General features: G+C 40.9%; 1 protein-coding gene across 1 annotated transcript in view; it reads left to right on the plus strand.

The window, feature by feature from the left end:
* The first annotated feature begins 6,453 nt into the window (after positions 1-6,453).
* The window catches only part of TRPA1 (transient receptor potential cation channel subfamily A member 1), a 60,595-nt gene continuing 41,448 nt past the window's right edge, over positions 6,454-25,600 (plus strand). Inside the window, exons 1-8 of the mRNA XM_037892449.2 lie at positions 6,454-6,570; positions 8,328-8,490; positions 8,987-9,162; positions 13,754-13,861; positions 15,137-15,245; positions 16,777-16,922; positions 19,914-20,050; positions 22,249-22,297. Coding sequence (XP_037748377.1) covers positions 6,454-6,570; positions 8,328-8,490; positions 8,987-9,162; positions 13,754-13,861; positions 15,137-15,245; positions 16,777-16,922; positions 19,914-20,050; positions 22,249-22,297 — 1,005 coding nt within the window. The remainder of the gene's footprint in view (positions 6,571-8,327; positions 8,491-8,986; positions 9,163-13,753; positions 13,862-15,136; positions 15,246-16,776; positions 16,923-19,913; positions 20,051-22,248; positions 22,298-25,600) is intronic.

The raw sequence follows: 25,600 nt of genomic DNA on the forward strand, positions 1-25,600 counted from the left end.
ATTCTGGCTGAAGTCCACACAAGGAAGTCTGGCTGGAGCTGCAGCTAGCAAGAGATGTCAAGAGTAACAAGAAGGGTTTCTTCAGGTATGTTGGCAACAAGAAGAAAGCCAAGGAAAGTGTGGGCCCCTTACTGAATGAGGGAGGCAACCTAGTGACAGAGGATGTGGAAAAAGCTAATGTACTCAATGCTTTTTTTGCCTCTGTTTTCACTAACAAGGTCAGCTCCCAGACTGCTGTGCTGGGCATCACAAAATGGGGAAGAGATGGCCAGCCCTCTGTAGAGATAGAGGTGGTTAGGGACTATTTAGAAAAGTTGGACGTGCACAAGTCCATGGGGCCGGACGAATTGCATCCGAGAGTGCTGAAGGAATTGGCGGCTGTGATTGCAGAGCCCTTGGCCATTATCTTTGAAAACTCGTGGCGAACGGGGGAAGTCCCGGATGACTGGAAAAAGGCTAATGTAGTGCCCATCTTTAAAAAAGGGAAGAAGGAGGATCCTGGGAACTACAGGCCAGTCAGCCTCACCTCAGTCCCTGGAAAAATCATGGAGCAGGTCCTCAAAGAATCAATCCTGAAGCACTTAGAGGAGAGGAAAGTGATCAGGAACAGTCAGCATGGATTCACCAAGGGAAGGTCATGCCTGACTAATCTAATCGCCTTTTATGATGAGATTACTGGTTCTGTGGATGAAGGGAAAGCAGTGGATGTATTGTTTCTTGACTTTAGCAAAGCTTTTGACACGGTCTCCCACAGCATTCTTGTCAGCAAGTTAAGGAAGTATGGGCTGGATGAATGCACTATAAGGTGGGTAGAAAGCTGGCTAGATTGTCGGGCTCAACGGGTAGTGATCAATGGCTCCATGTCTAGTTGGCAGCCGGTGTCAAGTGGCGTGCCCCAGGGGTCGGTCCTGGGGCCCATTTTGTTCAATATCTTCATAAATGATCTGGAGGATGGTGTGGATTGCACTCTCAGCAAATTTGCGGATGATACTAAACTGGGAGGAGTGGTAGATACGCTGGAGGGGAGGGATAGGATACAGAAGGACCTAGACAAATTGGAGGATTGGGCCAAAAGAAATCTGATGAGGTTCAATAAGGATAAGTGCAGGGTCCTGCACTTAGGATGGAAGAATCCAATGCACCGCTACAGACTAGGGACCGAATGGCTAGGCAGCAGTTCTGCGGAAAAGGACCTAGGGGTGACAGTAGACGAGAAGCTGGATATGAGTCAGCAGTGTGCCCTTGTTGCCAAGAAGGCCAATGGCATTTTGGGATGTATAAGTAGGGGCATAGCGAGCAGATCGAGGGACGTGATCGTTCCCCTCTATTCGACACTGGTGAGGCCTCATCTGGAGTACTGTGTCCAGTTTTGGGCCCCACACTACAAGAAGGATGTGGATAAATTGGAAAGAGTCCAGCGAAGGGCAACAAAAATGATTAGGGGTCTAGAGCACATGACTTATGAGGAGAGGCTGAGGGAGCTGGGATTGTTTAGTCTGCAGAAGAGAAGAATGAGGGGGGATTTGATAGCTGCTTTCAACTACCTGAAAGGGGGTTCCAAAGAGGATGGCTCTAGACTGTTCTCAATGGTAGCAGATGACAGAACGAGGAGTAATGGTCTCAAGTTGCAATGGGGGAGGTTTAGATTGGATATTAGGAAAAACTTTTTCACTAAGAGGGTGGTGAAACACTGGAATGCGTTACCTAGGGAGGTGGTAGAATCTCCTTCCTTAGAGGTTTTTAAGGTCAGGCTTGACAAAGCCCTGGCTGGGATGATTTAACTGGGACTTGGTCCTGCTTTGAGCAGGGGGTTGGACTAGATGACCTTCTGGGGTCCCTTCCAACCCTGATATTCTATGATTCTATGATTCTATGAAGTCCATGGGAATTTTATGTAAAAGGGGATGGCTGATATGATCCTAACAAATATAAGTTAAATACAAACTACAGATTAGTTCTTTGCTATACTATGCTCTTCATAACAAAGTAAACACCCCTGCAGAAGATGGCATTTATTTTTTTCTTAGTATAGTTAGAATGTCAGATGTTTTGTTGTATTTCTAATAAAAAATAGGAGCGTACACTAAAACAAGGGCCCCCATTGCCAAAGCCACTCTAGGAATTGCTCTTAGCGGTGGCTGGGAGCGCTATTGCCTGCTCTTGATGGAATTACTGGGGAAGTGCTCAGAGATGGGGATGCAAGTATGCTGTGGGGATCATTCATCAATGGCTGTTTCTACACTTTTATGGAATAGGTCTCATGTATGGAGCAAGGCCACCCCTTCAAGCTATCTGAACATGCCTATTTTGAGTTAGAGTGCTGCCAGCAGTGCTAATATCCACCCATGCCCTCTGCCCCCTGTGCTCAGGAATACTAGACAGCCTTTTATGTGGCTCCTGAACAGGCAGTAAGCTCTGGTGGAAAGAGGCACCTGTTCTCCCTTAATATGCTCATCTGGGGAAGCCATTATTGGACTTAAAGTGTGTATTTACATGGTATAGATCTTCTGACACTTTACTGTGCGTGCTATAGCAATTCTTCTATGCTCTGCTTGTCAGTTTGGTGACCCAGCTATTGAACTATTTTGTTTTTAACAGTATACAGTTGTGCTACTGGGTACATGATTAGATGACCGTGGGAAACTGGGGGCTATGTACTACCCTTGATCCATACATAGAACTTCCAGTGATGTCATTTGCAGATCCACACATGAATTGAAAGCAAAATGTAACACTGTATTTCCCTTTAGTATTACATGTTTGCACTTATTTATAGTTGCTGAAGTCTCAATGACCTCTGTGTATGCTAAAGACTGCATAAATTCCTCCATAATTCATTTCAGTATTCCACTCTTGGTATACTTAAGCCCAAACGCTTTAAACGCTTTAACGTAAATCCACTGGGCTAAATCCTGCTCTCAGTTATAATACTGGAATACCAGGGTAACTCATCTGACTCCCAATAGATTCACATTGGTTTAAATGGGAACAGAATTTGGTCCATCTATTGCAAGAACTACTGTACAGTAAAAGCCAAAGGTTTTCCAATCTGGATGACTTAAGTGAGAGAGCTGCTGGGCTGTCAGCATATTTGAATATCACTCTACTTATTCAGGTGCCTATATATAGATTAGGAACCTAACTTTACGCACCTATTTTTGAAAATCCTGGCCATGTTTTCCACACTAACCCCTTTTACTAGTTGACCATAATTTTCTTTAAAACAAAACAAATTTTAGTCTGAAACTTTCCATGATTGATTTCAGCCTGAATGTGATTTTTGTATAATTTTTAACCAAATTTGATTTAGCCTTCTTTTAGTCATGTCAGAATGAAAATAAAATCACTTTTTTCTAGGGCTGTCAAGCGATTGAAAAAATTAATCACAGTTAATCACGCAATTAATCGTGCTGTTAAACAATAATAGAATACCATTTATTTAAATATTTATGCATATTTTCTACATTTTCAAATATATGTATTTCAATTACAACACAGAATACAAAGTGTATAGTGCACACTTTATATTTATTTTTATTACAAATATTTGCACAGTAAAAACAAAAGAAATAGTATTTTTCAATTCACCTATTACAAGTACTGTAGTGCAATCTCTTCATAATGAAAGTTGAACTTACAAATGTTAAACTTACTTCTCGCCTTACTGCTCCCAGCTGGGAGTGGGGGTGGGGGGCAGCTGCCTGGGGCTTTTCCCCTCTGGTGGGAATATCTGTGCCTGGAGTCCAGTCAGCTGCTGTGCTCCTGGTGAGGAGTGGGAAGCAGGGACCCCGGGGGGGCAGTAGGGCTCCCAGTGGGGGACAGTTCTTCCGTGAAATTAACAAGAATGACCGTAAGGAATGCAGTGTCTACCCATAAGTCCTACGCCTCTTATCAAGGTGGTTTTATTATGTCAGCATAGCAGGGGAATTACATTGGTAGGAGGAGCATTTCAGTGTGTACACCGCCATTGTTTTGTCAGATGAAAGCTGGTTTTTGTCGACAAAACTGTGTAGTGTAGACAAGGCCTAAAAGTAAAGTCTTGAAAGGAGAACAAACAGTATTGCAGTCCGTACTGAGCTCTGAGAAACAGTGTAACCTACAAATTACTTACAACTCACCATTTTGGAGACGGGCTTCTTCATAATTAATTAACTATTCAGTAATTCATACTGCTAGGCATTAGTGACTTCCCCTCTGAGCTACTGTAGTGTATGAGTGACCACCCTATTTGCTTCAGTCACAATTAATTGTAACAATAACCAGGTTGTTAAATAATTTATAGAGACCTTTATGACATTTTTGAAGATTCATATAGTACATATTAGAGCATGTGCAGTAGAACTTCGCCCCTCCCCAGTTTTTAGGTTCCCTGAAAGTTAACATGAATAAAGCTCTAAACCATTTTAACATTAAGGCTCTCATACTTCTTAAGAACATTTTAGATAAGGCTACTTGAGTTAAGAACCCCTCTGTTAAGGTCTCCTAAATTCAGGATAACTCAGTAAGGACCCCAAGGTTAAAAGTGTCTCAGTTAAAATTGCTTTCGTGCTTAGGTACTTAGTATTTTAAAATGCTTTGTAGTGCTTTTTTAAATTCCCTCCCTCTCCTGAACTCTCTCCAACTCCCTGGTTAAATAAACTGCAAAAAAATAATATTAATGCAATGTAAATGTTGAGAAATCAAGCATAAAAAACTCAGAAATAATAATAAAGTTAAAGCGACATTAAGTCAGCCACATTAAACAAATTAATAATTTCTATTTTTTATTTTTCAGAAATGTATACCATAATATATAGGATTATAGTTCATGATATTAAATGTATATAGAATTATAACTATTTATACAGTGCTGCAGATATGCATGTAGAGCATAAAAATGCAAGACTAAATTCTGACCCCAGCTAACAGTTTTGAAGTCAGTTTAATCATCTGCCTATCATGGGGCTAGCTGACCCTATCATACCCTCCTTCACAGCCTTCAGTATAGGCAGCATGTTGAGGCGTGGACAGGGATTAGCCACAACCTCTGGCCAATCCCCAGCTTCTGGAATGACCCAGGGGGATCAGAGGAAGCAAAACGTAAAACAGATCAGTCCAAAGGCTACCTTCTATTTCTGGGAGCCTAGTAGAGCCAGGATTGCCCCCCTTTCCACAGAGTGCCCAGGGCTCAGCATTGCCAGCAGTGCACTATGGCAAAGACAACATTGTTGTAGAATTTTTCTGATTTGAGGATTTGATTCTTTAGCAGTTAGGTTGCAACAATGCATTAAGTTTTTGCATTTTTTTTTCATTTCAGTTAACTACACTGGAGTTTTTTCATTTAATATTATACTTAGTGCATGACCCAGAGCTCTATAAATACCTCATACTTGTTGACATGCTGGAAATCCTAAAGCACTCAAGAAATGAATTTATTAGTTAACACCCTAATTAATTTACAACTGTGTAACCATACTGACATCACTATGGTTATATTTTTGTAACTGGCGCCCCACAAAACACTTAAAGATTTGATTTGATTTAAAAATTTGATTTAAAGATGAACATTTTCATAATTTCATTCTGAGTGATCATAATAATACACAATTTTACTGGGGCTAAAATTGGGATTTCAAGATGGGGCTGTTCAGGTCCCTCAGTGTCAGTAGGGAAATCTTGCTTGATCTGAAGGAAATATCAAAATTTGACATTTCAAACGTTTTCAAAGCTTTTGCTGGCGAGTTGAGTAAATATGGGTTTTCCTTGTTCTTTTGACTCAGAGCTTGTCCAGTTATTTGATCAACAAGAACACCAGGGCAATTTTGAAGGTTTTCATGCTAAAATAAGCTGTTCCACCTTGCATGCGGCTGGGAGAGCCTTTATCCAGACCTGAAGGAGAGCCCTGTGTGGCTCAGAAGCTTACCTCTCTCACCAACAGAAGTTGGTCCCATGTACCTCACCCACCTCGCCCCTCTAGGACTGGCAGCCTTGAATCTCCCTCTCACAGGCCCCTGGGGGGCGCAAAATTCACCCCCTTCCTTCCCTCACCGAACGCTCTCCTCGCCCCCTCAGCGCAGTGCTTCGCTCCTGGCCGGCAGGGGAAAGACCCCGGGCTCAGCCTCCCTGGCGCAGCTCGGGAAAAGGTTCCCTGAGTCGTGCCGGCCGGGGCTGCCGGCTGGTGGAAAGGCGGCGGGCAAGGGCTGGTCTCCTTGGCCAGGCGGGGAGACGTTTCCTGAGTGTCCCCAGCGCTTCGCGTCCCTAGAGTCTCTTCCCGCTGCGGGTCCCCCAGCCTCGTCGGGCTCCCGGCGGGGGCCGCCCGTGGGGGAGCTGAGGTGCGCGGCATGAGGCGTGTCCCTAGCCTGCAGCGCTCCGCGCCCTGCCGCCGGCGCCTCCCCCCCCGACCCCCGCCGGTGCGGGACTCACTCGCTGCTCTCGCTCCCTTCCAGGTGGCTGGGGCGGGCGGCGGGCAGAGCCATGAAGCGCGCCCTGCTGAGGATGTTCCAGACGCGGGACAAGGCGGCGTGCGGCTCCTACGAGGGGGTCGTGTGCGAGGCCGATGCCGCCTCCCTCGCCTCGCAGGACGTCTTTAAGGTCGGTGCGGCGAGAAGCGGGGCAGACGGGCTGGCGAATGGGGCAAGGACGGGGCTGGGCAGGCGCTGAGGGCGCGGGGAAGGTTCTGCCGGGGGAGCCGGGTCTAAGGGGGGAAGATGGGGGGCTGAGTTGTCTAAGGTGTGGGGGAGGGGATGGGAGAGGCTGGAGGCAGCAGAGGGCGTGGGGCGGGAGGAGGCTTGGAAGGGTCAATGTCAGCAACCCTCTGTTTCCCCCTACACCCGCTAACGCTCCCGCGCCCCCACACACTGTATTTCCACGGATAACAGTCCAAATGCACAGCCCGGGGGGGAGGAAGGAAGGAAAATGCCGCTTGAGAACTTGCCTGCAGTGATGGTGCAGCCCTGTTGCTCCTCAGATGTTCGCTACTGTGATATTGGGTATCCCTAGATTATTATTAGCTATTATGACATGAAGAAGAGCTGTGTATGGCTTGAAGGCTTGTCTCTCTCACCCACAGAATTTGGCCCAATACAAGACGTTGCCTCACCCACCTTGTGTCCCTTGAGAACTTACCAGAGTTTGATCTAAGGTTACTTGGTATATTCGGGGATGGGATATTGACAATTTAGATGTTAATGGTAGGAAAGCTTTAACGTTTTGAATCTCAGTGTTTACTCTCATTAAGTAATGATTGTCTGAGCCCTTCTATTGTCTGACATGCATCTGCATAATTTCCTGCAGCTGTGAACATTTTAATGGATTTTTTTCTCCAAAGCAGTCCAGAATCCTGAGGGCACAAGCCCCCTCTCCTTGAACTGTGACTTGGAGGCACAGCCCCAAATCATTCTCAGTCTCAGTGTAAAGTTCTGTTCAGGGAAAGGGTCAAGATTGTTTATTTTCCTTCATTGTTAACCTCTTCCCCTCCTGGACACAGGGGAACAGAATAGAGGCTGGTGGGTGGGAAGATCTTTGACTTTATGCAGAAGGGAAAACAGTTGAGTCTAGATTACTTACATTTTTGTTAATTTCTTTTTGCTGCTTGTCTTGAGTTTGATTTTGCACTCATTGAAGTCAATGGGAGTTTTGCCATTGACTTCAGTGGAGCAGGATTTGATTCCTTCAGCATGGAGTAGTGCAGTTGGTGAACTATGGAGGTTTCTGAATATACCAACTGCAAAGAGCACATACTCATTTCAGTATTTGAATACAGCTATTTACATGCATTATCAGGCTGTAAGACAGGAGCAATAATATGAAAAATATACGCAATTCACGTGGTACTTTCTGATTCTTATTCTTTGCCATTCTTTTTAGCAAAAGGGAAAATTAGAAGAAGTTGGAGTAAGGATGTTGAATTACACTTTTAAATATTGTATTTCATGTTTGAATTGGTATGAAAGTGTCTGTTTTTTAATTTTCTGTTGCCAGCTGGTTTATATATTTGGTTGATCCATTTAGTTTGTCTTTGATATATTGAAAGCTCAAATCAATTATAAGATTTTATATGATAAATCAATGAAAAAGTTGAACATTTTCAGAAATAACTGCTTTTACTTTTAGAAACTAATTGAATGGTAAGGCCAGGAACAAATCACACATTTATATGTCACATAATGAAAAACGTGTGCAAGGTCCTAAGTAAAAGTAATATATGTAGTCCAACTGCTTTTGAAACTGATAGGCAAACAAGACAGAGAGAAATTTTATTCTGATCTACTTTTTAGCATATGGTGTTACTAAAGTCTTGTTTACTGGAAAAAAATAAAGCAATTTACAATATTTGCACCCAAAATTAGGTGATTTCAGATGGAAGTGCTTGCAGATTACGGAGTTTAATTAAGAAAAATCGTTCTGGGCTTAGCAAATTGGATGAACTGAAGGCCACTCCATTGCATCATGCTGCAGGAGGAGGTCACATAGAATTAATGGAGATGATTTTAGATGATTCTTCCAATGAAGGTAATACATTATTTTTATTTAATGATACAGAAGATAATTTAATAGTTTAAATAAAAGTATTCATTACTTCAGTGGTGTAGATTGGTGTTCGGATTTATTACTGCCATCTTCACAGAGGAATCATGATTTTCTTAACATTGTTTTGGTATCTTTGTTACATGTTCATCCTTGCTCTCTTCTGTTGTTGTATGATGACATTTTTAATGTAATATTACCTCTCAATAATAACATTGTGGATTCAGCATAGGACGTAATTAATTAATTGTAATTCATTTATAATGTAACTGGCACCTTAGTAATAGCAGCAAGAGTCTTTCACAGTTGATGATTTATTTAAACAAACCTACAAACAAACAAACAAACAAACCCTGTGACAGAGAACCTCTACTGAAAATATATTTCACAGGAAAATCAGTTGTCTATTAACTGCATCAGAACATTTGCCAGCTGCATGTTTATTGTAGTATGTTTATTGTTTTTTTATCTTTTGACCTAGCGCTAAATGTGATGGACTCCTCTGGAAACACCCCATTGCACTGGGCCACAAAAAAAAACCAGGTTGAAAGTGTTAAATTACTTCTCAGCAGAGGCGCTAACCCAAACATTCTAAACTCCAGTATGATGGCACCTCTTCATCTAGCTGTGCAGTGCCTTCACAATGAAATAGTTAAGGTAAGATTATAGTCCAAGTAAATATACATGCATAAAGGGCTCAAGAGCCACCTGGGCAAACAATTTCACTAGTTGTATGCAAAATTCCAAGTGTACAAATTCACACACAAGAAGCCTACACCCACTGAAAATATAGCCCTTTAAGATCTTCAACTGGCAGGTACTCACAAAAGAGATAAACAGTACTCAAAAGTTGCTAAGCAAAAGTGACTTACCAACAAAGTTATCCATTAAGATTTGTCCTGACCATGGTTTTTAGTAAGAAAACTTTGTTTTTAGTAAACAAAACATTTTATAACCATGTTGAAAACAATTTCAATACAAATATTGATAAAGCTGAAATTAAGCAAATTAAGCAAATGGGACTGTTCCAAATCCTGTGAAACAGAAACAACTTTCAGAGTAGTAACCGTGTTAGTCTGTATCCGCAAAAAGAAAAGGAGTACTTGTGGCACCTTAGAGACTAACAAATTTATCTGAGCATAAGCTATGAAAGCTTAAGCTTATGCTCAGATAAATTTGTTAGTCTCTAAGGTGCCACAAGTACTCCTTTTCTTTTTGCAGATACAGGCTAACACGGCTGCTACTCTGAAATCTGTCATTATGCAAGGCACTGAATTTAGCCGTATGGAGTGGAAATCTATCAACTTCATGAAAAAACTCGTACAGATACAGACAGACATCATCTTGCTTTCTAAATGCAAACAGATGGACATCGTACCAAAAGGGCTGAAGGTAAAAAATCCATTACAATCTACATACCACACAGACTATGCTGACAGATTGTGCCACATACTCCCAAAGAAACTGCAGAACCACCTGATCAGCATCCAATATAGCAAACAGGGAAAGATTAAGAATGAGCTCTCAAAACTGGATACTCTCATAAAAAACCAACCCTCCACACAAACTTCCTTGTGGCTGGACTTTACAAAAACTAGACAAGCCATTTACAACACACACTTTGCTTCTCTACAAAAGAAAAAGGACACTAAACTATCTAAACTACTACATGCCACAAGGGGCCACAACAGTGGTTCCTTTAACCCACCCAGCAATATTGTTAATCTATCCAGCTATACTCTTAGGACAGATTCTTCTGCCGGGCTATCTTGGGGCCTCTCCTTCTGCCCCTCCACCCCCACGAACATGATACAGTTCTGTGGTGACCTAGAATCCTATTTTCGATGTCTCTGACTCAAGGAATATTTCCAACACACCTCTGAACAGCATACTAACCCACAGAGATCTTCCTACCAACACTACAAAAAGAAGGATTCTGGGTGGACTCCTCTTGAAGGTCGAAACAACAGACTGGACTTCTACATAGAGTGCTTCTGCCGACGTGCACGGGCTGAAATTGTGGAAAACAGCATCGCTTGCCCCATAACCTCAGCCGTGCAGAACACAATGCCATCCACAGCCTCAGAAACAACTCTGACATCATAATCAAAAAGGCTGACAAAGGAGGTGCTGTTGTCATCATGAATAGGTCAGAATATGAACAAGAGGCTGCTAGGTAGCTCTCCAACACCACATTCTATAAGCCATTACCCTCTGATCTCACTGAGGGTTACCAAAAGAAACTACACCATCTGCTCAAGAAACTCCCTGAAAAAGCACAAGAACAAATCTGCACAGACACACCCCTAGAACCCCGAGCAGGGGTATTCTATCTGCTACCCAAAATCCATAAACCTGGAAATCCTGGACGCCCCATCATCTCAGGCATTGGCACCCTGACAGCAGGATTGTCTGGCTATGTAGACTCCCTTCTCAGGCCCTACTCTACCAGCACTCCTAGCTATCTTCGAGACACCACTGACTTCCTGAGTAAACTACAGTCCATCGGTGATCTTCCTGAAAACACCATCCATAGTGGTATGGATGTAGAAGCCCTCTACACCAACATTCCACACAAAGATGGACTACAAGCCGTCAGGAACAGTATCCCCAATAATGTCACGGCAAACCTGGTGGCTGAACTTTGTGACTTTGTCCTCACCCATAACTATTGCACATTTGGGGACAATGTATACCTTCAAATCAGTGGCACTGCTATGGGTACCTGCATGGCCCAACAGTATGCCAACATTTTTATGGCTGACTTAGAACAACGCTTCCTCAGCTCTCGTCCCCTAATGCCCCTACTCTCCTTGCGCTACATTGATGATATCTTCATCATCTGGACCCATGGAAAAAAATTCCTTAAGGAATTCCACCATGATTTCAACAATTTCCATCCCACCATCAACCTCAGCCTGGACCAGTCCACACAAGAGATCCACTTCCTGGACACTACAGTGCTAATAAGCAATGGTCACATAAACACTACCCTATACTGGAAACCTACTGACCGCTATACTTACCTACATGCCTCCAGCTTTCATCCAGACCGCATCAAACGATCCATTGTCTACAGCCAAGCTCTACGATACAACCGCATTTGCTCCAACCCCTCAGACAGAGACAAAACGCCTACAAGATCTCTATCAAGCGTTCTTACAACTACAATACCCACCTGCTGAAGTGAAGAAACATATTGACAGAGCCAGAAGAGTTCCCAGAAGTCACCTACTACAGGACAGGCCCAACTAAGAAAATAACAGAACGCCACTAGCCATCACCTTCAGCCCCCAACTAAAACCACTCCAGCGCATCATCAAGGATCTACAACCTATCCTGAAGGATGACCCATCACTCTCACAGATCTTGGGAGAAGGCCAGTCCTTGCTTACAGACAGCCCCCCAACCTGAAGCAATTACCAGCAATCACACACCACACAACAAAACCACTAACCCAGGAACCTATCCTTGCAACAAAGCGCACTGCCAACTGTTTCCACATATCTATTCAGGGGACACCATCATAGGGCCTAATCACATCAGCCACACTATCAGAGGCTCGTTCACCTGCACATCTACCAATGTGATATGTGCCAGCAATGCCCCTCTGCCATGTACATTGGTCAAACTGGACAGTCTCTACGTAAAAGAATAAATGGACACAAATCAGACGTCAAGAATTATAACATTCAAAAACCAGTCGGAGAACACTTCAGTCTCTCTTGTCACTCGATTACAGACCTAAAAGTCACAATTCTTCAACAAAAAAAACTTCAGAAACAGACTCCAACGAGAGACTGCTGAATTGGAATTAATTTGCAAACTGGACACCATTACATTATGCTTGAATAAAGACTGGGAGTGGATATGTCATTACACAAAGTAAAACTATTTCCCCCCCACTGTTCCTCACACATTCTTGTCAAGCTGGAAATGGCCCACCTTGATTATCACTACAAAAGGGTTTTTTTATTCTCTCCTGCTGGTAATAGCTCACCGTTCCTGATCACTCTTGTTACAGTGTGTATGGAAACACCCATTGTTTCATGTTCTCGGGGTATATAAAATCTCCCCACTGTATTTTCCACTGCACACATCCAATGAAGTGAGCTGTAGCTCATGAAAGCTTACGCTCAAATAAATTTGTTAGTCTCTAAGAAACCACAAGTACTCCTTTTCTTTTTTCAGAAACAACTTTGAAATTTTTAGCAAAACTATTTCCCCATTTTTTGACGAGGCATATGTTGTGTAAGTAGAATTCTGGAAGTTACTAGCTCATGCATTTGTTATAACATCACCAAAAAAGAACTTTTCTAAATTGAATCCAAACTCTTCTGATAGTTTTCTCAAACACAAAAAGGAAGAAAACACCACTGTGGTCCATAATGTAACTAAAGTTCTGTAAGATGTCAGAGATTCCCCTAAACAGCTGCCAAAACCTCCAGCTTCCTCCTCACAATTTTGCACATACGCATTGTCTGTTTAAAAATAAATGTGGAACATGGAATTGGAAAATTAAATTCTGGATATGGGCCTAAATTCACCTTCAAGACTCTGCACCAGTCTGCTCATGCTTACATATATGCTCTCATGTCTTCCCACACACTTTCCTCTATTTAACCTAACTCTCCCTTTGTTTCCCTTTCCAAAAGCTAGTTAATATGCCAAATTCTCCAGACAGCAGTAGAAATTCAGTGGTATATAGTTCAGTGCCAGTGTAAACACAGGGCAAAACTGAATCAGAACTTGACCCAAAATAGTATCGCTAGTGTGTAGTCACTTTACTGTTGGTGCTTACAGCAGTATTGTCCCACTAGTTCAATTACTAGTGACTCTCTACTGTAAACATAAGCTTTGTTTCCCTGGCCTACTCTCACCTGTATCTTCTTGCGCTGTGGTACATATATCTGGAACTCCTTTCCTCTCCTTCCATTACTCTGCATGCTGTTGGTGTTCCTCAAACAGAACACTAATAATAAGAAATGATGCATGATAAGCAATTATATTAGTGCAAAATTTTAAAGGTTCTCTTTTGTGATTATTAGCCATGATGGGCAAGAATGGTGTCCCTACCCTCTGTTTGCCAGAAGCTGGGAATGGGTGATGGGGTGGATCATTTGATGATTACCTATTCTGTTCATTCCCTCTGAAGCACCTGGTTTTGGCCACTGTAGGAAGACAGGATAATGGGCTAGATGGACCATTGGTCTGACCCAGTATGGCCATTCTTATGTTTACTTTCTAGGTGTTGGTCCAACACAGCAGTACAGATGTTAATCTGGAAGGAGAAACTGGCAACACACCTATAATAGTAGCATGTTACAAAGAAAATCCTGAGGCACTGACGCTTCTGGTACGTAGAATTATTTGATTTCCCCTAATGTTCTTCTACTTATCTTAATACAATGTGTTGTCTGTTTTTCTACTTTGTATAGCTCTGCTTAACCAAAGAAGTGTAAGCATAAATTAAAGCCCCAGTACGGCAAGTTGCATGTGCCTGAGTGGAGCCCCGTTCACTTCAATGGCCTCTTATAATACTGCAAATAAGTGTGTCACATCCTAGTGCTTTCATATAGTTCCATTACATGTAAGGGTGCATCTATTTGCAAAATTGGTGTCTTAAGCTAGAAAAAAGACATTTTAACATCTTGCATGAGGTATATTTTTTTTATTTTTTCTGAAATGCAGTGTGTTTTATCTGCCAGCATATGCCTGTCTTTCCTTGGGAATCTTTTAAATCTCTTTGTACCTACAGCAGCACTATGAAAAAATGTGTTAACAAGATTCTTGAGTGCATTATGTTAAAACAATGCCCATTCCTGAGAAAAATAGCTTGTCCTGGCCAAGCTGGAAGAAAGAGAAGAGGCAATGGATGTAGTTTAATTAGGCTGCAACTTTATTCACTTAAAATATCTGGGAATACCCAGCAATAAATCATACAGTGTGGGTCATCATTATTTCCTTAATTGTTTTCTCCTATTTGGGAGAACTTCTGTCTGCCCTCCCCCTTCCCAACCTGGTCCCAGTCTGTTGCTGGGACCCCAGTACCATTGAATGATGGTTATGGGGGACTGGAAAAAGGGGATTAGGGGTTGTCTCCCCACTGTACCAGACGTTAGGAGTCCCAGCCCCATTTTCCCAGCTTCCTTGGGGGTGTCTTCCCCTAAATCCCTTTCCAAATCAAGTTTATCGGGGAACTGTATTCCCTCTGTACCTTGTGCCTACACTGGACAGCTGCTATACCTACTATCTACTAAGCTTCCCCACTGGGTCCCCAGTCTGCTGTGAGAAAGGTGAAAAAACTCACCCCACTTTGGTCCAGTATATTTAAAAAACCCCAGGAAACCCCAAATGAAATGTGATTTTGGAAATGTGAATTTTAGAAAACCGTTGGGTAAACTTCAAGCATGCTCCTTGAGGAATTATACTTCACTGTTTATTGGATTTATATATATATAAGTCTAGCCTGCTATTCTTTTTTTTTTTCAAATGAATCATGTATTTTAAAGATCATCAAAACATAGAATAGACACAGACATTACAAGTGAGAAAGTACATCTATGATAACGTGTTATTTGGTCATAATTTGCAGCATGCCATTTAACTATATGTGAACGCTATTTTTCAGCTTGAAAATGGAGGAAAGTTATGTAAATCAAACAAAACTGGATGTATGCCTGTCCATGCAGCTGCCTTTTCAGGTGCAAAAGCATGCATGGAAATTATTTTAAAAAAAGGTAAATAAATGTTCCAAATCTCTTTTGTTTCATCCTTATTAGTTATAGGGTACTGTAAATGAGTAGCCTCCTCCCAGCTGCGCTCTCGTGGCCTCAAGGCAGCCCTTCAGTTGGCCCCTCGCCTCATTTTCCCTTCTGAGTCCCCAGTATCTCCATGGAGGCTTATCTTCTAATCCACACACAGTTCATACAGTGTTAATAAAACATAGTGCAAATAGTCCACAGTAAAAGTTCCAAAACATAGTCCATATCACCCCAGTACAAGTAGTCCTTAAAAAGCACATTATCCTTTTGGCCACTGACATAACACCGACCACATTCTGGCATCTTCCGCTGTACCTGGACTCTTTGTCAGTCCTCTGTTCCTCAGCTATGACAGCTACTCCAGGCCTTCCTTTTGGGGGGCAACCCCGCTCTCCTCATGGGAACTCCCAAAGCCTCTCTTCTGGGAGTATCCTCCTTTCGTTCTTTCGCTGGATCCAGCTCTCCAGCAAGGAGACATCAGCTGGTAAGCCCTTCTGCTGCTGCCCCTTCCTTCAGCCTTTTCTGGCTGTTGGCTCTGGCTTAGAGCCAGGAGGAATCCCTCTCTCTGCTGCTGCTGCTCCTCCTCCTATTATTACTACCTTTAGCCCTCTCCAGCCCTGGCTTTCTGACTTGAGGATGCCAGCCAGCCAGCAAACCCTTCTTGCTGCTCTCCTGCCTTCAGACTTCTCCCAGGGACTGTCTTCTCTCTATGGCAGCTTTCTCTCTCCCTTCTCCTGTCTGACTCACCCAGCTCTGACATTTAACTGACCTTTTATAGGCCCGCGGGTGCTGCCCCATCCTCTTAATTGGCCCAACTGGGAGCACCTAGACTGGGACAGGAGAACTAAACCCAGTTTCATTTAATGGGCCATCTGTCCTGTTACAGATATGTCTATAGTTGAGCTGGGAGGCTTGTGTAGATGTACATCCATGAGTTCTGCTTGTGCTAGTGCCTAAAAAAGTAATGTGTCCATGGTGGCACAGGCGGTGGCTCAGGCTAGCCACCTGAGTACGTACCCAGGGGTCAGGTGGGATTATACTTGCGGCAGCTAGCCCATGTGGCCACCTGTCCTGCTGAGACACACTGCCATTTTTAGACACTAGCTCGAGCAGAGCTAATGCGGGTAAGTCTAAGCGAGCTGGGAATCACATCTCCCAATTCAAATATAGACATACCTGTAGTGACACTTAGTGCGTATTTAGTACTTTGCTTCTCAAAGGGCTATGCAAACAAAGGTTTTGATCCTGCAAACATTTACACACTATAACTCTCTACAAGTTCAATGAGCATGCTCCAATGAGTAACGTTACAGATATGACTAAGTGCTTGTACAACGAGGGCCATAACTCATATGCTCAGTGCATTCACAGAACTCCGTGAGTGTTAACAGGAGTTACATATTGGTATTTAGGGGGAAAATATATCCCTATATTTGTTTGTTTTTTCAATCTTGATTTCTTGTGTTATCTTTATTTAATACGTTTTGTATTTTATTTTCTTTCTCAGGTGAAGAGTTAGGTCATTCTACTGAAAGTCACATCAATTTTACCAATAATGGAAAGTGCAGTCCTCTCCATCTGGCAGTTCAGAGTGGAGACTTGGAAATGATTAAAATGTGCATCGAATTTGGAGCACAGATTGATCTGAAACAGGTAATATAATGTAATACAATACATAATCCCCTTCATTTTCAGTTTAAACTAATTTTACCGAAAAAATCACAGGTTTTACAGAAAGTAATGTTCATTTTTTTCCGATTTTCACCCTATTTTTGTATTATTCAAATATATAAAGATAACTTGTTTTATTAGGAAAATACAATGTCTTGCATGAGATATATGTATTACGATAAAACATCAGTCTGTGTGTATATGAAAAGCTGCCTGTTGAAGTCAGGCTATGTTTTAGTCTAGAAGATACACACAATAAACAAACAGGCAAGCATGCAAGCTCTGAAGTGCATGCGCATCTGAACCTACTGATGAATCTCACACCCATCGCATGCACGTTTCAAGCTGTTAGCAGATAACAGTTTAAAGATTTGACATCCTAAAATGGGAAGATAATGAAAATCTGTATCAGAATAAGTTTCAGAACATAAGGAAGTATTGGAAAGTTTAAAAAAAACAAAAACAGGAGAAAAGGATTAAATTGAGTGTATGCACTGCAAATGATGTGGCCCAATTATTTAATGTAAACATTTATAGGCTAATAGTTCTAAGTCTACAAGAGTAAACTGTTTATTCAAATGAAAAGTTTTATTTGGGGATTAGAGATATATTGTTTTCTTAAACTCAGAGGTGGCATTGTGTTTTGAGTTCTGTTTTAGTTCTGCAGCAAACCACATTGAATTCCATTCATCAAAGCATTAATCTACTGAATACTTTTTTCCCATCCTTCAGTCCACTGAAATAAACTTCAATATTTACCCACGTAATCTACGTTTCTTCCACCTATTTTCATCTGTTTTTGTTGTTGTAGTAATAAACACTGATAAATTCCTGGGAAAGATTAAATAAAAACAAAAAATGAAGGGCCCTAATGATATACTTGTATCTGTTAGAAATACTTTAAGTAGATTTTTTCCCTTACAAACTGTATCCTGAAAAGTTTTACACAGAGAAATAATGCAATTCCAAAGATAGTTAAGGGAAATTAAGAGGAATAAGCAAATGAGAAAAAAATAAGGTTTCAGGTGAAATTTGTAAATAAATGGAGAATCAGAGATAGAGAAAGACAAGAAGACTTTTCCAGATGGCAGAAGAGAAAACCCTTGCTCCAACACTGATTAGATTAGTGGTGTCATCCAGGAGAGTAGAATGAGAAAAGGTTCCTGAGGGAGATTGTAGCAAATCCAAAGACAAGAAAACTCCTACAAACAAAGCATGAAATCCTGGCCCCTTTTGAAGTCAATGGCAAAATTCCTGTTGGCTTAAATGGAGCCAGTATTTCACCACAAGAGAAGGTAGTTGTGAACTTGTGAACAGTTGTGAAGCTGTTTGAAGGTAGTGTGGTTGTGCAAGTGAGAAGATGGGGAGCAACATGCTGAAGTCAGGAGAAATCCTCAGCTGGCTAAGGCAGTTTTAAGTCCCCTTTGTAGCAGATGAAGCAGTGTCAGAAGCTGCTCCTCAATTCTGAAAGCCAATTGTAAGAAACACTGTGAAATGTGAGGATAGGCTTGAAAGCAAAAATATTACTGGCATGTATTTGTGTTCTGAAGTGCACTTCCAGTTATACAGTTCTTAACATCACTTTGCTGGAAGTTGGGACATTTAAAACAATGTATTTCTGTTATAAAAGCTAAATGAAATGCATATGGTATTTACAAACAGTTATTCCAGGGGGAAACTTTGCAGAAAAGGCCTGCAGTGACAAACGGAACGTTGAATGCTCTAGGAGAACAAATTATTGACCAGACCCTGTTTGTTTTTCTCATGCAAGCTATCTTATTGACTTCCACAGGACTCCTTGTGTGAGTAAGGACTATTAGTAAGGATATGGTGGATCAAGCAACATTTACTCACCTAAAGACTGTAGTACTTTTTATATCTAAAAAGTCAAATTCTGCTCGCCACGCTCTGACCACTAGTCTGATTGTAATAAGTAGGACCTAGGTAACAAGTGTTGTATTCGCAAAAAGAAAAGGAGTGCTTGTGGCACCTTAGAGACTAACCAATTTATTTGAGCATAAGCTTTCGTGAGCTACAGCTCACTTCAATACAGACTAACACGGCTGTTACTCTGAAGTGTTGTATTAACAGTCTTATGTTTTTCATTCAGTTTTTTAGCAAATACATATTAGATTACTTGTGTGAGTGAATTCTACTCATGTGAATATGGATTACTCATGTGAGTAAGGATTTGCATGACTTGGCTCTTAATGACAAAAAGATAGGTCTTTCCTTTATGTATTTGTTGTTTGGATATGTAGAATCTAAATGAGATCATCTGGTGGTGAAACTGTTAATACAACACTTGTGCTTTTACTTTTTGGTGAGAGGATGGTGCAGGGAGTATTTAAGCATGGATATGGCATCATGAAAAAGACTATTTCAATTCAACGAGACTTTCTGATCATTAAAAGTTACACATGTGTAGCCAAAAGGAAAAACACAGGACTGCTCAGACATCTATAAAGGGTGGATATGATTCACCCAGTCAAACAGATCACATTAATAAGGGCTAACAAGCAAACAATTACTTTTTATAAAATGAAGAAATTGGAAAATGTACCTCAGGAAATAAATCAAATATAATAATTAACATGACAAAAAATGACTACCTACAGATGATTTCCTCTGCTTCAGCGTCCAACCTTCAAAGCTACTCAGTGTGGCCATTATTATTCTAGCTACAAAGGACAGCTTGGACTTTTTCACAGTCCATCTATGTCATTGAGTTCAAGGGGCTGCTGTTCAATGACTAAGAGTATCTGGTAGACCTTAAAAATTATCTAATTAACACTGCATTATTTCTAGACTTCTGTGGCCTAATATGTAAGAGTCCAAGTGTACGAACTGAAGTGTGGTCTCCTGCATGGCAATTCATATCACTGAAGTCAGGCTACGACTAATCTTTTAAGCAGATAGAATTGATTGAAAAATAATTTTATTTTAAATTGTGCCGTATAATCCTGTTTGCAGAATGAAAAATGCACAGCTCTTCATTTTGCTGCCACCCAAGGAGCAACTGAGATTGTTAAATTAATGATGTCATCGTATTCTGGTGATGAATCTATTATTGATGCAGTAGATGGGAATAAGGAAACACTGCTTCACAGGTAAGAGAATCCTCTAACATTATATTCATAATCACTGTTTCAGTTCCAACCATATCCAACAATATAACTTCAACTAATGAGAGAAAACAGGGGATGTGCATCCACATCTGGAGGGGTTTCTCACTGATATGGGGATTCAGTAGGTAGGTGATCTCACAAGGACACATTGTAATTGGTTGATTGATCAAGCTGCTGGATGCCTGGTGTCCTGTGCCTAGGGTCAAGACCAGAGAGAGATCGAGATTCTGGCATCTCACGTGGTACATTCAGCAATGTACGCTGCCTCTTTGAACTGGAAAACTAGTGTAGGGTCAGTGGGCAGACAAGCTGAAAGAAATTGCAGTACTGGAAAAGGGATACTCATGGGAAGATAGATGACATTTTGGAACTATCAAAAGCCTCTTGAGGCACCAGGCCCAAATAAATGCTAAACTTGGTTTACCAGGATTCAGTGGACCTTCCCAAACAAATGAATGAACAAGGAATGTCAAAAACGCACTGGAGTCTATTTCACTGTTCTGTAACAAAGCCATTTAGTGCCTGATTTTCAGAAAAATCACTGTGCAACTGCACATCTATGCACAGTTTCTATGCCTGCTTATGCAAATCACGCATTTGTAAATGGCCATTTTTACATGTAACGGCATCTCAGCCTGGAGTAAATTAAAGCAGCAGCAGTAGCAAGATCAGGATTTTGCTGTTGAAGAAAGGCAGGAAAATAGGAAAGCAGGCATTCTGCTCAACAGCAGATGATTTTTGTCACTACCCAATGAATTTTGGCTGAGGAATGCGCCACCAGGCATCACAAGAAGAGTTCATTGTTAACAGGATTCCTCAGAAGACTCCATAACGTAGGTAGTAGCTCTAATCTGTTAAGGGCAGCAAGCGTGTGTGGGATGAGACCCAGTTAGAGTCCTGGGTTAAGGCTTCAGTTTGAATATTTTACAAAACCTATGTCCTGTCATCTTGGAGTTTCTTTTGTCCATATGCTAAATATTTGGTCTTCCTGGCAGGAGATATCTCCTGTATATAGAGTAGCAGCCGTGTTAGTCTGTATCCGCAAAAAGAACAGGAGTACTTGTGGCACCTTAAAGACTAACAAATTTATTAGAGCATAATCTTTCGTGGGCTACAGCCCACTTTATCGGATGCATAGAATGGAACATATAGTAAGAAGATATACACACACACATACAGAGAAGGTGGAAGTTACCATACAAACTGTAAGAGACTAATTAATTAAGATGAGCTATTATCAGCAGGGGAAAAAAACTTTTGTAGTAATAATCAAGACGGCTCATTTAGACATCAGGAATCATAACATTCAAAAACTGGTAGGAAAACACTTCAACTTTTCTGGTCACTCAGTAAAAGACTTAAGGGTGGCAATTTTGCAACAGAAAAGCTTCAAAAACAGACTCCAATGAGAAACTGCTGAGTTTGAATTAATATGCAAACTAGATACCATTAACTTGGGTTTGAATAGAGACTGGGAGTGGCTGGGTCATTACACATATTGAATCTATTTCCCCATATTAAGTATCCTCACACATTCTTGTCAACTGTCTAAATGGGCCATCTTGATTATCACTACAAAAGTTTGCCCTGAGGTATGTTTTAATTCGTTTTCTAGTTTTGGTATGGAATTGATTACCATGGTCAGAATATTCCCTGAGCAGGGTCAATGCAATTGCAGGGCCTGATCTGGCATTCTGTACACATACAAAAATTCCAGTAGGGTCAGTGGGAGTTCCGGGTGCCATATCCCATTGAAATCATTTGGAGTTTCAGGTGTACACAGAATAAGTTGAGCTCCTGGTGCATAATACTTTGTATCAACATTTTGTGGTATTATAAAAGGTACTAATTTCTGGCTGTATTGCAGTCAATAGGAGTTTTACCGTTGACTTTACGGGGGGGGGGGGGGGGGGGGGCAGGATTTCACTCAATGAGTTTTTAGCATATCTGTATAATTGAACATGGTTAAAAATGAATACAGGGAGTCCACAAGGTCCACAATAATTTATTCTATGAGCTTATTATGGAGGAAGCATTTTTGGTCTCTCTCTTTCTCTCTGTTTATATAAAGAAAATCATTTGAAAGCACTGAAAGAAGGCAGCAGATGGAGAAAAGCATTGGGCTTTACTTTTAAAGTTCATTGATCTTTCTAAAATAACTATATGTTTTTTCCCCACAGGACTGCATTATTTGATCACTATGAACTGGCAGAGTATTTAATTTCAATGGTAAATATTTAATCAAGGAATATATTAACAAAGATTGTTGCTAGCTACTAATGCAGGTTGTATAGAAACATCTATTAAAGACTTTTACTTAAAAAATAATTTCCTGTTTAGCAAGTACAGGAAATTACAAAGAGGGATGTTTCTTCAGGAACAGGTTTTTTTGTTTAAATATATTTCATAATACACAGCTGCAAATTACAGTACTGCTGTAGTTATGATTCCACTGTAGCGTTCTGTAGGGGTTCATAATGATGCTGCAAAACTGAATCTATATTTGTATTTGAGTTATTGAGACAGAGTTTTAACATGCAGAAGTGTTTATAGAATATGCCAGAATGATTCAGTTGGCCTCACTTTTAAAGTAATTAACAAGGAAAGGAAATAAAATTTAAATATACATTTAATTTAATTAATTTGCTTTTTTCAGAAGTGAAATCTCACACCCACTGTGTGTGTGTGTGTGTGTGTGTGTGTGTGTGTGTGACAGGCATCACACAGATGTTTCTAGGCGGGGAAAAGGGTTCATGTGTGGTCCAGCAATATCTTGTACACATACACACACACACACGGAAATTTATTCGGTTTGTTCATGGAATAACTGGGAAAGAAAAAGGGGAAACATAGTTGAGGCTGCTGCTGGCTAGAATGTGGGTGCACATTAACACAGATGTAGGTTATAAGATTTTTATATTCACTGTATGTTGTACTATATTACTATATCCTCTGTGTTAGTACAGTGCTGAGCAAATTGTCAGGAGTCAGTAGAGCTATGCCAATTTATACTAGCTGAAGATTTTGCCCTTAATGTTGTGTCAATAGACAATAAATGTTAGAAATGTTTTAGTCCATACAAGTAGTTGTCCTTGTCTTAGGAACTTTAGTAAAAGTGAGCTACGGAACCAGTTTTTTTTTTTTTTTTTTTTTTAAATATCAGCAAATGCTGACACTTGGCATTAGACTATTTAAACTTATTCTTGAGTAGTAACAGGCACATACATGTTTTCACCTGTGAAGGGTAGGCACTAGTTTGTGAATGTGGAAGTCCATGTGCACAAACAATTAGAGCCTAAAGGATGAAAATCCAGTATTTAACACTGTATTTGTTAAGAATGAACTTGCATTCCTTTCTGATGTTCTCTAGAATGTTTGTGTTGCATTCTTGAGTCTGGCTGAGCTATGCTCAACATAGGATCCATGCTGGAAAGTGAAGGTGACTATCATGTTCCTGTACCCAATATGGACTGGTCTCAAAACTTGCTTATACACACCAGATGTGTTCATCATTAGATCTGTTAATGCTCTGCCATGTCTGGCTGAGGTTCATTGAAATAAGATATTTTACACAAAGTGCCACCTATGTCTGAACAGTATAATACAGTTTAGCTTTAGCATTCCATTACATCTCCCCCTTTAAGTTCTACATTCTTACCATTTACAGTATTTACACCAGGGGTTCTCAGACTGGGGCTTGGGACCCCTCAGGGGGTCACAAGGTTATTACATAGGGGATTGCGAGCTGTCAGCTTCCAGACCAACATCATATTTCATTTGGAATGACTTAAATTCTGCCGCAATGAATTGCGGTCCATTGTACATCACTAATTGTTCTGGAATACCAAAGTAAGCAAAAGTGCTCTTCAGTTTCTCGATAATACTGCAACATGTTAGGTCTTTCAAGTACATTATTTCTATATACCTGAAAAAATAGTCCACAATGACCAGGTAATGATATCCTCTGAATTTGCATAAATCTGCCATAGCCTCTTCCAAGGTCTTTCTGGTACAGGGTGTTTGTATACTGTGGTTCAGCATTATCTCTTAAATTGATTTGTGCTCAATCTCTGCCCCAAAGTCCGATATCATCACCTTCCTCCACATTTCTCACTAGGCCCATCATGGGTGCTGGGAAGGTTGTTGGTCTTAGATCCCCTAATCACATACACTCTGAATGCAAAGCTTTTGCGTTTGTAAGTTGTTTCTTGATGAATTGGCCTGTGCATTTCAGAGTATCTCCAGGGCTAGTCAGAGCTGTGTCAGGTGTCTTCAGCTCTGGGAGGGGTTGAAGGTGATTGTAAGTGCTGTCTGAGGTGACTGAGACATCAGCTTCTGAGTCAATTTTAAAGTCAATAGTCATGCCATGAATATTCAGTTTCACTGTCCAGGCAGGTTCTATGTCATTGTAAGTGATAGGTCCCCAAAACAAGGGCTCTTGATTGTTTGTAATCTGAGTTAACTCCCAGCTGTAAAATGTCCATATTTCATGCTTATTACAACCTGTGCCTCTAACTGGACATTCATCATCTCTTGGGATATGACTTTTTCCACACCTTGTGCATGTAGGCTGGAATGTGTCCCTCTCTTCTTGCATCGGGGTTTTATGATAGTGATTTTTAAGACTCAAGTGTCTGCAGTTGCTAAGCTAGTTTCAGGTTTTTAAGTTTGTCAAGTTTCTCTAGGTTTTCCTGTTTCAGCACTATTTTGCTATTTGAATAGCTATGGCTAGAATTAAATCTATCTTCAGTTGTAGCTGCTGTGAAAGGTTTTTAACTGTTAACCCAATAACCAATGTGTCTCTGATATATTTATGTTTTGCATTCCCCAAATCAGTTTTCAGCCAATATATGTAGAGCTCTTATAAAACATTCAACATTTTTCCTTGGTTCGGAGTTCTCTGGTAAAAACATGCTCTTTCATAAACAGCGTTTCTCTGAGGTATGAAGTATTCATCAAACATAGCCAAAACCCTTTCATAGTCATATTTGTGACTGTCTTCAGTAATTTTAAAGGATTGAAAGATATGATCTGCTTGCTTCCCCATAGCATAAATTAAAGATGATACCTGTATATCTTCAGTTTCTTTGTGCAGCTTGGTAGCAATGCAAAATTTTTCACAATATTGTTCCAGTCTGTCCATTCTGAAGGTTTATCCAAACTGAAGTTCTCTGGAGCATTGAAGACTGGCATGTTGATGAGATCCTGCAACCTTTGTTGCTGTGTTCCTTCTGTCTGCAACCTTTATAGCTGTTTTCCTTCTGTTTCTGTTCTTATCTTACTCCTGACACCATGTAATGTTTCTGTATCTGGTATGGACAGGGCTCAGAGCTTGCTTATACACACCAGATATGTTCATCATAAGATCCTTCAGTGGTCTTCCAGGTATGGCTGAGGGTCATTTACATAAGGTATTTATACACTCATCGCTGGTTAGTGGATGAACAGTATAATACAGTTTAGCATTCTATTACAGTGACTATGTGCTGTCTTTGCGCTTCTTGCTCCCTGATGCAGTTTGGAGCTTAATTA

This window comes from Chelonia mydas, chromosome 2, assembly GCF_015237465.2.
Source record: "Chelonia mydas isolate rCheMyd1 chromosome 2, rCheMyd1.pri.v2, whole genome shotgun sequence".
In the NCBI taxonomy this organism is placed as follows: Eukaryota; Metazoa; Chordata; order Testudines; family Cheloniidae; genus Chelonia; species Chelonia mydas.